The following is a 14746-nucleotide window of genomic DNA, read 5'->3' as shown; positions in this document are numbered from 1 at the left end:
GATTAAAGATTAAGAAGACAAACATTAGTTTTCTTCAGAATAAGGTGCACTGATGAATTGTGCACAATAACACCTAAGACTTAATAAGAGATATGCGTTATGAAAATAGTTCATTTTGATTTCATGTTGACTTTGAAGTGCTCAAGGGAGAAATGTTCACATGGACGTCCCTGTTTTATGATTTGAGATGATCAATATCCTCACAAAGCTTGTGAGAATATGAAAACATGCATTACCAGCAAGCATGAGAAGAACAGAGAAAAAGCGAGAGAGTTTGAGAAAGACGGCTTGTGCTTTTCAACAGATTGAGCTGCAGTCCTGAGTGGCATCTGTCACAGTGATGATTGACAGCTGTCACTCATTATCTATGGACAGTGAAAGGGTCATGGGCGGATCCACGCGCTCCGTTTAACGTCTCTGTGGCGGCACCGATAACGTTACTGTAAACATATTTATAATCTCCCAAAACTCAGATCCAAAGCACGCACATCTACAGCAAAGCAAAATGTTGCTCAAATTGGGTGATCAACAAGGAAAATGATAAAAAGGGGGGAAAGTCGGCGCACCACGACTCCAAAAATGTGAAAAATGTAATGATAGACTCACACACAGGTGGGAACGCTTCGAGCACGTATGCTCTTCATCAGACAATTCAAAGTTAAACACACCACACCTTTATACTCACAGGTGACACCCCCACCCCACCACCAAAAAAAATTAAATAAAAAAATTATACCAATTGTCACCCAAGAGAACAAAGGAAAAATACAAAGATATTGTATATTAAATGTGAAAGTCAAATTAAACATACAAAATGAATATCAATTAAAATAGTGATACCTGCATAAACCAACAACAAAATCAAGAGCAAATCTTAAAGAACTGGACGAATATTAAATTCAATGAATCCCCTATGCCATAGTATCTAGTGTGTAAATCCAGAAGGTTTCACGTTAATTCACGATGAGAATTTGATATTCGTCAGATTCTTTAAGATTTGCTCTTGCTTTTGTTTTTAGTATCAAAACATATATATATATATATTTATTAAAAAAAAATTTAGGGGAGGGGGGGGGGGGGGGGGTTTGTCACCTGTGAGTATAAAGGTGTGGTGTGTTTAACTTTTAATTGTCTGACGAAGAGCCTACGTGCTCGAAGCGTTCCCACCTGTGTGTGTGTCTATCATTACATTTTTCACATTTTTGGAGCCGTGGTGCGCCGACTTTTTCATCTCCCAAAACTACCATCAACCTTTTCAATGAATAGTGACCTTTTTTTTGTTTCTTCAAATAAATATGATCTAAATATAAAGGAATAATCTACCCAAAAACAAAAATGCTCTTATTGTTTACTCACCCTCAAACAGGGTTATTATCCATGACTAAAACTAAAACATAAAGGAAAAAAAAAAACATTTTCGTTACTTGAAATAAAATAAACATTAACTGTAATAAAATACAGGCAACATTTCTACATTTCATTTAAAGTACTAAAATAACTGAAGTAGTACTGAAATAAAATGAATAAAACTAATGAAAATGAGAAAACCAACAAAATGATTCAAACTAATTCAAATTGATTTAAAACTATAGAACTATACTTATAAATAAATTAGATTAAATAACATTAAAACTATAGAAGTATATTAATAATACTTAAATAACACAGGTTCTAAACCCATATTTTGTTATTTCTACTGTCGAACAATGAATTGTTTTATGCATGAAGATTCTTCATTAATTCTCCTTTTTTATTCCATGTTTGCCAGGTTTGTACTTAGTACTAATATAGTAAGACAGTGAGATTTAAAGATCAAATCAATATACCGCTTATTAATGATGCATACTATGTACAGGCAAGCTGATGAACCCAGAACATAAACTCAACACGCAGTGTCTCGTTATTCGTTTTTCCGTAGAAAACCATTATGAAGAAAACGCTTCACCGATTAGCACACTGCATTCATATTCTAGACTCATCTGCTCACCTGTATCTAGTATGATCATCAGTAAGGTGTAAACTCAATTTGATCTTTTAATATCAGTGTTTTAGTACATTAAGGCACTTTAAGTGTTTTTCATGTTAAGCATTGAAATACTGCAGTAGGATGATCACAAGTGCCCAAAACTTGCATTTTGTTCACATAATTTTTTCTTTTTCCTCATTTCGAGGTCTAAATAGTTGTGGATTGAAACAGATGGAAGTTCTACGGGCATCTCCATGCCAGTCACATGACTGAAAACTATGAACACGTCTTGGGAGCGTCATGAGGGTGAGTAAAGAATGACAGAATGTCCATTTTTGGGTGAACTGTCGCTTTAAATTCAGCTCTTTAAATCTCAGCATATGCAATTAAAAACCCCATATTGTTCATGATTAGCATCTATTAAAGTCATTTATAATCCAATCCAACAGTTTCAACGCTGTGCTCATCGTGTGTCTGTGCTGAAAGGCGTTTGAGGCGTCCCGTCGTAAGGCCTCCTCAGACGGTGGTGACTCTCATCACCACTTCTCTAGGTTTGGTGGTGTTCGTGCCGACGGGACTCGGCGAGCTCCGGGGCTCGTGTGGCCGGAGATGGCTCAATAAATAGCGAAGGTTATACGGACAGTGTTGTTCAGGCAGAGCCGGGCCGTCGGTGCCTGTGGGGTCCTGTGTGGTGTGTGTGGAGCCGTCGGTCACGTCGGTCACGTCGAGCGCTGGCGTCCCAGCAGAAGCCATGAGTGAAGACGGTGACGGAGAGACGTCCACTCTCACCGGCTCCCTCTGGTGGAGCAGCGAACGCTTCAGTTCCTCGCTCTTCTTCACCTCCTCGCTGTCTCTCTTTTTGTCGTAATTTAAAACTTTCCACTGCTGATTGACGGCCTGCCAGCGATGGAATATGCGGAAGACGGACCGGCCCTCGTGGACGATTAGAGCTGTGGAGAGATTGATTCGGGTTATGTTTCTGCAATGTTTTTCGTGATTCATGACTGAACAACAAAGTTTAGGGGCCCTATTTTAACGATCTAAGCGCGTGGTCTAAAGCGCACGGCGCAAGTGCACTTATGGCGTGTCCGAATCCACTTTTGCTAGTTTAACGACTGGAAAAATTATCGGTGCATGGTCTAAAAGGGTTGTGCCTATTCTCTTAATGAGTAATGGGTGTGTTTTGGGCATAACGTGCAATTAACCAATCAGAGTCTCATCTCCCATTCCCTTTAAAAGCCAGTGGTGCTCGTGCCTTGGCGGATTCGCTATTTACATGGTGGAATTTGCAAGCGGAAAAACTAAACGCTTCTCTAGCGAGGAAATGGATCTGCTCATGCGCGAGGTTAAAGCAGACCATCTACGGGACAAAGTGTACATGTGTTTTGGACCCGCCTATAGGCGCACATGACTAACGCGCTCTTTAAATAACAAAAAAATACTGCGTCATTGACTTTAGACTAGGGTTCAGTTGGTCAATGGCTCAGTCTATTCCATTTGCCTCCAGATAGCAACGTGCCAACAATGCACCAGAACACACCTCGTTTTCAGACCAGCACGCCCATGGGCGCACAAATGGGTGCAAATGCATTTGCTATTTAAAGCTACATTGTGTAATTTTTTTTGTTGATTCTTAGCAAAAAACACTTAGTTCTTTCAAAAATATATGTGCTCATTAATGTATATTTACTTCTTTAAAGTAATAAAGTATTCTCGTAAGTTTATAATCTGCCATTGAAAGTACATACGGGTGAGGGGTTCGAATGCCGGTCGCCATGTTGCCCCTCCATCTTGAAACTACATTAGCCAAAGAGGGACATACCTGTAAATTCAAGCTTCGCCTTTCGCGCTTTACACTCAGTGACACAGAGACGAATGCGAGGGGGAGATTACTCGCGATTGCCGGCAGATTTGAAAGATTGCTGATGGAGGATCTCGCCTGTTTTCGAGGACATGTAGCAGAGTCGCCAAGGAAGCAAATCAGCAAGACCAAAGTCAATACTGGAGTAACTTTTCCCAGATGGAAAGAGCTCATGAGGACGCCGAGGTTGCCTGCTTTCTTCTCGACAGGTAATTCAGCCTATTTGTGTAAATTCAAAGTTTTATAGTTGCTTGTCTAACCATAGCATGGTTGTGCATAACGCCAGAACGACCTCTAGTATAACTTGCGTTACTTTTCCTCATGTCAATGGTGAAAAAGTATTGTTTACCTTGTAACATAAATCTGTGCTGCGACGGATCACAGGTGATAGTTTTAAAGGCGCAATTGGACGAAGTCGAACTGGAAGCCATGTTAATCTTGGAATAATACGGCCACCGTAGGAGTTTACATTTACATTTACATTTATTCATTTAGCTGACGCTTTTATACAAAGCGACTTACAATTGCTATATATGTCAGAGGTCGCACGCCTCTGGAGCAACTAGGGGTTAAGTGTCTTGCTCAGGGACACATTGGTGTCTCACAGTGGATTCGAACCCGGGTCTCTCACACCAAAGGCATGTGTCTTATCCATTGCGCCACCACCACCCCACAGGAGTTAAAACGCCCTCGAAATTGAAAGGAACAGAAACTAATATTCACTGGGTAGTCATATACAATTTCACCGCTAGATGGGGGAAAATATCACACAGTGTAGCTTTAAACAACGTGACGCAGGACGTGAAAATGATAACTGCGTCGGGCTGAAACTAGCAAAAAACACTTGCGCCGCGCCTGGCGCTGCATTGCACCATGTGTAAGATAGGGCCCTAAAGGGTCACATCACTGAGATAAAGAAAATGATAACACTTTACAATAAGGTCTCATTTGTTAACATTAGTTAATGCATTAACTAACACGATCTAAAAATGAGCTTGGGCATAGCGGTATGACGATATCATTACCACGGTATAAAATGTCTATCGCTAGAGATTTTGCTATAGTGCGGTATGTAAATATATAGCACTATTGACACTTCAGAGTGATGAAATGCATGAATGAGAATATAAGCGGGATGTGCTTGATGTTAAAAAGAGTTATTAGTGCAATATATCCTATCCTGAACAGGAAAAAGGAAAGTGTGCGCACAGAAAGCTGCCTCTCTTCGAAGGCGAACGCGAATTTTGGACGCGCTCAATGTCAAAAAGTGTTATTAAACACAATAACCAGTGAAAAAAACTTGGGAATTCGGTTCTCTTTCACGTCTTATTGCACTTGAATGGTCGAATACACGCAAAGTTATAGGCAGTTCTTCCCTCTAAAAGCAATCAGAGGCAGTCAGTGGTAAATTGAGTGAGAAAAATATACACATGTATTTAAAAATACTTGAATAACAATATGAGTTTGAGTTAATGATGACTGCTTTAAATCCTGTATTGGGCTCTAATGACTGAGGATGAATAGGACACAAACAATCTCTCCTGCTGCCGCATGTTTTATATGCCGTTTGCTCAAAAACAAACTAACTGAATCATTCATCATCTGATTTCTTTTGCTTTTTTACTTCTTCTGTTTACGCTCATATGTGACCGTATGTATTTAGTATTCTATCAAATCTGTGTGGATGTGAGTTCGCTGCACTCACTGGGACTGAGACTCAATCATTAAAATGGAGCAGTTAATATTACATGCTGTATTAATGCATGATATAATATTTAAATGTTGCTACATGTGTTTTTTTTTCCCTTTAGATTTGACTCCCGCTGCATTATATTCATGGTCACAGGTGCATTGTGAGTCACAGAAGAAGATTAAATGAGGTATGGGTTCTTTACAGACCAAGTTTCAAGGTTTTTCTGCTTTTAAAACACACATACTGTCTGTGGATTTCTTTAAAAGAGTTTGTAGTAATATTCTCCTTCATCTTTTCTTATAAATATATTTATTGTACTAAGAAAACTAGAACTTTCAGAAAGCAGTGAAACTTCCCCAGTGAAAAAAAAAGAGCTGAACTAAACTGCATAAACGTCTCATTATGACTGAATATATTATATAGTTTATCCTTCATTTAAACCCTAACTTGACCTCTGACCCCATGCAGAACCGCACGTACCGATGCAGATGACGTCCATGAAGCCGTACATCCCGTAACAGATCTGAAAGAGCAGGTCTTGCCGTTGCCATTTGGCCGAAGGGCTGAGAGACGACCACACGAGCCACGAGATGCTGGCGATGAGGAAGAGGGAACCCAAGATGGCCGCCGCTATCTGGACCTTCTCTATGACGGTGAGGGAAATCGCTTGCCACTTCATTAAAAGACAAAGACGGAGAGAGAAGGGTGTTTCAGTTCTATTGTATCTCACTATTTAGGATTGAGAGTCAAGATCCAGTTCTTATTCAAAACTATATTTGACCCTGGACCATAAAACCAGTCACATTGGTCAATTTTTTGAAATTGAGATTTATTGATCATCTGAAAACTGAATAAATAAGCTTTCCATTGATGTATGGTTTGTTAGGATAGGACAATTATACAACTATTTGAAAATCTGGAATCTGAGGGTGCAAAAAAATCTAAACATTGAGAAAATCTCCTTTAAAGTTGTGCATTTATGTTCACGATTGTGCTGCATTCACTCACAAAAATAAATGTTTTATATATTTACGGTAGAAAATTTACAAAATATCTTCATGGAACATGATCTTTACTTAATATCCTAATGATTTTTGGCATAAAAGAAAAATCGATAATTTTGACCAGTACAATGTATTGTTGGCTATTGCCACAGATATACCCGTGCGACTCGAGACTGGTTTTGTGATCCAGGGTCATATATGATTCAAACATTCTCTGGTTTGCAAACAAATGATTAAAATTAACTCGTTCTCTATAAAAGACTCAAGAATCAGCCTCACGGTTAGTTTTAGTTGGGTTTGAATTGGTCTAATGACACAGAGTGATCCTTGATTCACTAAACCTCAGTGACGATGTGAAGTTACAGATACACATTTGGAGTTTTATTGTTTGTAATGTTGTTTATAAATGCACTTTAGTTAAAACAATATAGTACGACCAAATACAGTATTGTTCTTGTTTAGTGTAGTACCATTTAGTTTGGGGGTTTTATTTATTATTTTCAGCAAGGACACATTAAATTGATCAAACGTGACAGCGAAGACATTTTTAATGTCACTAAATATTTTTTTTATCTCAAATAAATGCTTTTCAAGTTTCTATTCATTAACAAAAATGTATCACAGTTTCCACACAAAAAAAGTATTCAGCAGTTTAAGCTGTTTTCAACATTGATAATAAACATAAATGTGTCTTGATCATCAAATCATCATGATTTCTGAAGGATCATGTGACACTGAAGACTGGAGTAATGATGCTGAAAATTCAGCTTTGATCACAGGAATAAATTACATATTACTATATATTCACATAGAAAACGGTTAGTTTAAACTGCAATAATATTTCACTATTTTTACTGCATTTTTGATCAAATAATTGCGGTCTTTGGTGAGCAGAAGAGACTTCTTTCAAAAACATTCACAAATCTTATAGACCCCAAACTTCCGACATTATTGGAGGGGACCTTGCTCCAAATTAAAATAATTTTGAGTAGAATAATTAAGAATCAAAACCGTTACTATACTAATTCAGGCCTAATTTTCTTCAGTCTTGTAGTGGTTTTGTGTAGTTGCATCATTTAAAGGGGTGGTTGATTATGATTTCACTTTTCTAACTTTAGTTAGTGTGTAATGTTGCTGTTTGAGCATAAACAACATCTGCAAAGTTACAACGCTCAAAGTTCAAAGCAAAGGGAGATATTTGCTTTTAAAGAAATCGCTTTTTAAGAACTACAACAAACGGCTGGTAGAGACTACATGACATTCCTCCCGGGTTAGTGACATCACCAACCCTACAATTTACATAAACCCCGCCCCCTGAACACGATTTATAGATTATCAAGACAGAATATGCTAATCAATGACTAGAAGATAACTACACATAAGCTACATAAACTCATCAACTAAACATTCAGAAATGTCCTGTTGCTTCTACATGTTGTCTCTTCTTCTTGAGTCTCTCCATCATTGTCTGACTCCGGTTTAAACATAAAAGGCTAAACGTTTTTGAAATTTTCAGTGCATGTCTGTGTGAGTGCAAGCTGTTGAAGCTCCGCCCCCTGTGCCGGGAGCAGCAGCTCATTTGCATTTAAAGGAACAGACACAAACCGGTGTGTTTTTGCTCACCCTCAAAAATGTACAACTTTAACATATAAAAATATCTGTGGGGTATTTTGAGCTAAAACTTCACACACACACTCTGGGGACATCAGAGACTTATTTTACATCTTGTGAAAAGACATTATACCACCCTTTTAACACGTGTTGTACCTGCAGTGGGTTCTTGGTGCTGATGGCGATCACCTGATACTTGTAGTAACAGAGTTCACAGGTCCACGAGCCTCTTTCACTGATCCACTTGATGAGACACGGCTGATGAGTGCTGCGAACGGACCCGCTGCAGCGACACGGGCTCAGCAGCTCGCCCTGACACACACACACACACACACACACACACATGAGACTCTCAGTAAAAACACCATTACCTGAGCATCCAGAGAAGAGAATGAAGGAATATTAACCCTGTAATTCTGACATGAACCTGACATCCTCACACTCGAGAATGAAAAAACATCAGAATTTTATTCAGAGGCCCAAAATACACAGTTTGGTGCAGATTCTGATATTTATATGGCCAAAAAGTAAGATGAAATGCTGATGCTTTTAATGTAAATCAATGAGATCTTTATAACAGTGACTACTTGCATAAAATCCACATAAATATAAGCTCTATATCTCCAATAATCTTAGTAAGATGATATTTAAATGCTTAGTTTTATGATTAAATATCTGTAGTATTAAAACTTATAGTGCAATGCAATACAATGATGATTGACAGATGAATAAAGAAACGTTCCTCAAAAGCATTGATGATCATATTTTAGACTCACATTTTAACATGATTTTTCTAAATAAATTTTTTTTTAAGTATGGATAATCCAGTATAATAAGTTGCTTCAGTCCAGTAAGTGTTAATCTTAAAATATTAATGACAACATAAAAGTTATTCTTATGTTTACTTTATAAAAATTCGTTTTCACAGCAAAAAGACATGAACCATGAGCATAACAGTTTTACAATAAAAAAGTATAAACTATCATTCAGATGACAGAAGGCATGTAGTGGATTGTGTGCAACAGGCTTTTTTCAGCAACGTTTTGATCATTTAGAGCCCTTATAAATTCTTAGTTTGTTATAAATATGTTTTTAAAAAGTATTTTTATCTGCGCCTTTTCAATACCCAGCACTTTTTATCATCTATTTATTTTTCAATGTTTTATCTTGGTTTTAGACATTTCAGACATAATGAAAAATGAATTGACTATTTCAGAATGAATAATTTATCTTCCTCATGGACACTGTATGAATTTTAAAATTGGATAAAGAGAACTAAAGCCCAACATTCATTCAGAGTGACTGCGCTACACATGGTAAACTGCAGAAGCGCTGTGATTCTGTGCAATCACAGTAAGCTAACAGATCGACTGTGCTGTTCATGCTGTGTTTGGATATTTAAAGGCATAGTGCACTAAAAATACAAATGTTAGGCAGAATGTGAGAATCTCCAGGTGAAGACCCACTGTCTTAAATATCCTTTAAAAACAAACTAAACTCTTCTTTTGTGTTCTGCAGAAGACGGAAAGTCACGCAGGTTTGGAACAACATGAGGGAGAGTAAAAGATCACAGAATTTTTATTTTTTTTGGTGAACTACAATACTGTTCAAAAGTCTGGGGTCAGTGCTATTTTTTAATTTTTATTAACTCTTTCCCCGCCATTGACGGAATTTTCTGGCTTTCAGTGTTATATGGTAGGGGGCGCTATTACACATCTCCTGAACGAATACTGAATCTCCCAATCAAAACACTGACGAAGAAGAAGCAGAAACAAGTGACGATTTTCACGATTTTCTCAGCTTTATATTCAAAATGTTGCTTTTTTATGTGCATTTTCATTTTTATTATTTTTTTTAAAGCAAAGGGTCTGTTCTTTCTTTTGATATGTTGCATGTTCAGATATGTTCAATGATTTCTGAAGGATCATGTGACACTGAAGACTCGAGTAATGATGCTGAAAATTCTTAGTCTTAGTCACAGGAATAAATTATATTTTACAATATATGTGACCCTGGACCACAAAACCAGTCACAAGGGTCAATTCTTTGAAATTGAGATTTATGCATCATTATAAATAAGCTTTCCATTGATGTATGGTTTGTTAGGATAGGACAATATTTGGTCTAGATACAACTATTGAAAATCTGGAATCTGAGGATGCAAAAAAATCGAAACATTGAGAAAATCTCCTTTAAAGTTGTTCATTTATGTTCACGATTGTGCTGCATTCACTCACAAAAATAAATGTTTTATATATTTACGGTAGGAAATTTACAAAATATCTTCACGGAACATGATCTTTACTTAATATCCTAATGATTTTTGGCATAAAAGACAAAATCTATAATTTTGACCCATATAATGTATTGTTGGTGATTGCCACAGATATACCCGTGCGACTCGAGACTGGTGACGTGATCCAGGGTCACATATATTACAATAGAATTTTTTTTTTCTTATTAAACAATTTGAATTTGTAATAATATTTCACTATTTTGTACTGTATTTTTGATCAAATAAATGCAGCCTCGGTGAGCGGAAGATACTTAAAGTACAGTAAAAAATCTTACCGACCCCAATCTTTTACTCTGCAGTGTATAGATGCAGATTGAAATGTGTAGCTTAAAAACAAAACTATAACGCAAGCATCCAGATGTTAGTTTAGTCATAACCTACACTATTTCATAATTGAGTGACACTCTTTGTCATGACACCTACTGTACAACACCTATTAGCCCTGACACTTACAGTATGAAACCATGCACTATAAAGAAAGGGCTCTGTCCCAAAACACAGCGATTTTAAGGCATGCAAAGTCTATTCCGAAAGAGAATATCACATTATGGGATTGGCTTTACGACGGATCCAAAATGTGGGAGAAATCTTTGAAGCATATTATATAGTATTATAAATATACTTACCAATCATTTACTACCCTAGTACTCCTTAAAAATGATCTATTTTACCCAATATCTATGTGTGCTGTCTATATTTATGCTTATTAGAGTATTGTGGCATTATTTAGCAACATACGTTTAATCTGGTTTTTCTCACTATGTTTTGGACGTGAGCATCTAATGTGCGTCTTGTGTGGTATTTTTTACTACGGGACGGTGTTGTACTGAGTAATGTGTGTGTGGTGTTCTGCTCTCCTGCATGTACGGGACAGTGTGTGACGAACGCGGATGGTTGTAGAGACTGTCGTGTGTGTGTGTGTGTGTGTGTGTGAAGCGTATCTGAGGAGCAGCAGACACAGGAACAGGTGTGGCGCAGTGTGACGCTCACCTTCCAGCAAACACTAACGCTAGCGTCACGCTGAGAGACATCGACACTCGCACAAACAACGTGCAGAAGATGAGTGTATAAACAGAGCTCGAGTTAAACGTTTCAGAGCCCAAAATCAGATCAGATAAAACTAATGCGAGGATGCTATTGCGCAGTTTGCTCAGGACACATACGAGTGCTCAGTTTTGTTAACTTTAAAGTCTCCTTGTAGTGAAAATCCAGCTTTTAATGTTGTATGTCTATGTGGTGTGTTTAATATGCTTTAAGACAAACCATGTGCAAATTCATAAGTCACTGCTGAGTATTTTCTCCTTAAAACTGCAGTGAACCAAAGACAGTCTCAAACACACGCTTTGAAATCGCTGGTGTTTCTGACGTCACAAACTACCTTGTAACCAATCAGATCAACGTGTGATCGTCAACCAGTGGATCTCTGAGCTGAGTGAGTGAGTGGAGGCGGGGCTCATTTGCATATTCATAGAGCCGCGCATACTAAATGAGGCAAGGGTGTCGAGTTACATTCAAGATATTTTAAGGCATTCAATGAAAAAACATTAAAATATGTCATTTTGGAGATCAAAGATGAGTTTTAAGGGATACAATTATTGACTACAGGGGGACTTTAAATGATTGCGAAGAAATACAGATAGACTCAAGTTGCTGATGTTGTGTTTTGCTGTATTTTAGAAGAAACATCTGAGAACATTTGAGCTGATGCTTGAATAAAACACAACAACTGTTTACATTCACTTAAAACGTAAGTGACTGTGTTTACATGTACACTCGCCAAGATCTGCATTTTGACATTATTTTGTGTGTATTTGACTGTTTAAAGGGGTCATGAACTGGCTTTTTTTAAAAAATGAAATTGTTGTCTGAGGTCAACTTATGACGTTTGCTTGGTTTTTACTTTCAAAAACATCAAAATGAACAAGTAATAGGCTATTTTCTACCCTGGTTTTGAGCCTAGCTCCTGAAACGCTCGGTTTTTATGGGCGTGCCGCATTGAAGACTTGGAAGTAAACGCCCACTGCTATGATTGGATAACAGTTTTGCATATTATAATGAGTTTAATGTAATAGAGACAGAGCGTATTTAGGCCACGCCCACACCGGGGGGGACAATCCAACGGTCTCCATTGACTTTGCATTGCGAGAGGCTGCCTCCTTGTCATTTATGACTTATAACAAAAAACAAAACAATGTCTAAAAGCTGCTATGTGACAAGGTGTACAGCAAACAAGCTAAAACACCCAGAAATACATTTTTATAAGCTGTCGACCCCCAAAAAACGGTTGTTTCAGGACATAAAAGTGAATCAATTGAGACAGAGCGCAACTAGTTCTCTAACTACTCTGAGAACTACGCCCACTGGAACGCGACATGATATTGTAAAAAATGCTCCAGCTTAGCTTACGTAAATATTATATATAAAACTGACATTTGGATATTTGACTTACCAGTGACAAAATGTTTACTGCACACGTAGACATACTGAGTGTCAGGATCCCACAATTTACCCATTCTTCCTGCTGATGCTTCACGTCTTATTGTCTGTATCCACTTTTGTCTCCTTAAAGGCTGTCTTTTACGGTTCAGAAGCTTATAAAAATGTATTTCCGGGTTTTTTGCTTGTTTGCTGTACACCTTGTCACACAGCAGCTTTTAGGCATTTTTCTGTCTTTTGTTATAAGTCATAAATGACAAGGAGGCAGCCTCTCGCAATGCAAAGTCAATGGAGACCGTTGGATTGTTTACCCCCCAGGCAGTGTTGAAGTAGGCGTTGATGATCTTCTGCGGAGGCGGGGTTTGATACCCTTTGACCTCCTAGATCCCCACTTTGAAAAACCTGTCGTTCGCTGTACCTGGTGTCAATCAAAGCTTTTACTGGACTAACAAGGACGTTTTCAGTTCTGAAATTTACAGGATATTCTGATAGTATGATGACCTCTTATATGGCAAAAGCTCAAGGAAAATTTTATTTCTCAGTTCATCACCCCTTTATAAGCAGCAAAAAAGAACTCAACGTATTCAGACTCACTACTTCGTTGGCGTAATGTTTTTTTCTTTTCATACTATACAGTATGGATGTATTCAATTTTGGATGCCGCGCTAATCTTCTTTTTATAGAATACCGTCGACGAAGAAGCCCTTTGAAACTTTACACACACTTTTATGGTTGCAAGCCATTAAACAGACAGATTGGACTGATGAAACCTGCCATTAAAGCATGAATTTGATGTAAACAATAGATCTAGATGATATTCACATATGCAGTTCATAGGGAGTATAATGTTTTAGCCTATAGTGACGATATGAAATAACATTTAAACATAACATTGAAAACTATAAGATTTTTAAAGACTTTTAAGTTTATAACTGCAAGTTTATATCTCCCAATTTGGACTTTATAACTCACAACTGTGATGTAAATCATAATTGTGACTTTTTGTCCTCAGAATTGCAAGTTTTTCTTGCAAAATCTGGTGCAATGTGGGATAGAATGAGTGGACTCAATAACGTCCACTATGGTTTCGGACTACAAATGGCTGTTCCCTAAAATCATGCCCTATCTGACTTTTGATTGCAGACTTTTGTATTGTGGCAAAATCTGAGCACCGTTTGAGACAGTATTGAGATCATTGAAATTACTGGTAACACAGGAAACTCTCATTGCTTGCCTAGGAGACACAGCTGAGATATCAAAGAGATTTTCTTCATGATTATCTCCTTGAATTCGGCATTGCCAGAGTTGCTCTTATGAGAAACATCTGAGACAAAGTTGATACTTCAATTAAAACTACATTATGTCTCTTGAGCAATGAATGAGCAACCTGTGAGCACACAAGAAGCTTTAAAATCAATGAGAGTAGAATGGACTGATGAGAAATATCTCTCTGTCTTTTGATTGCAGAAAATCGAATCACCGTTTGAGACTGTATGAGATGATTGAGGATATATGTGAGATTACTGGGGCCTTCAGGAGAAACATCTGAGAATTAGGAGACTCAATTTGATCTCTATTTAATCTCACTGCTGTCTTGAAGAATGAGTTGAGATGTATTTTTCTTTCTTCCGTGTCTCCTAGAGGAAAACTGTATTGCTCACAGGTTGCTCTTTCATTGCTCAAAAGACTAAATTGAGTTCTCAGACATGTTTTAATTATCAAATGCAAAATACAAATAGAAACAAATGACTTTTTCTCACAGACTTTGGTATCTTGTCAAATCTGAGTACAGTTTGAGACATTGTTGAGATCTCGAGTTCTGTTTTTCCTTATCTCCTGAAACTCAATGTAATCTCTATTTAATCTCATTGTCTAGGAG

The 14746-nt window shown here is 37.6% G+C and overlaps 1 protein-coding gene and 1 long non-coding RNA gene across 2 annotated transcripts in view; one reads left to right on the top strand and one right to left on the bottom strand.

Annotated features, from left to right (window-relative positions):
• The first annotated feature begins 2165 nt into the window (after positions 1 to 2165).
• LOC309502438 overlaps positions 2166 to 14746 on the top strand; it is a 14544-nt gene continuing 1963 nt past the window's right edge. The window contains exons 1-3 of the long non-coding RNA XR_014207280.1: positions 2166 to 2272; positions 5639 to 5707; positions 5989 to 6173. This is a non-coding gene — a long non-coding RNA (uncharacterized lncRNA). The remainder of the gene's footprint in view (positions 2273 to 5638; positions 5708 to 5988; positions 6174 to 14746) is intronic.
• LOC309502376 (E3 ubiquitin-protein ligase MARCHF4-like) overlaps positions 2266 to 14746 on the bottom strand; it is a 35156-nt gene continuing 22675 nt past the window's right edge. The window contains exons 2-4 of the mRNA XM_082174769.1: positions 8292 to 8447; positions 6001 to 6193; positions 2266 to 2916 (exon numbers count right to left, since the gene is read on the bottom strand). Of these exons, the coding sequence (XP_082030895.1) occupies positions 2483 to 2916; positions 6001 to 6193; positions 8292 to 8447 (783 nt within the window). The 3' untranslated portion in view covers positions 2266 to 2482. The remainder of the gene's footprint in view (positions 2917 to 6000; positions 6194 to 8291; positions 8448 to 14746) is intronic.

The sequence above is a fragment of the Leuciscus leuciscus genome (assembly GCF_965113295.1).
Source record: "Leuciscus leuciscus genome assembly, chromosome: 7".
NCBI lineage: Eukaryota > Metazoa > Chordata > Actinopteri > Cypriniformes > Leuciscidae > Leuciscus > Leuciscus leuciscus.
This window is presented reverse-complemented; position numbering and strand designations above follow the sequence as displayed.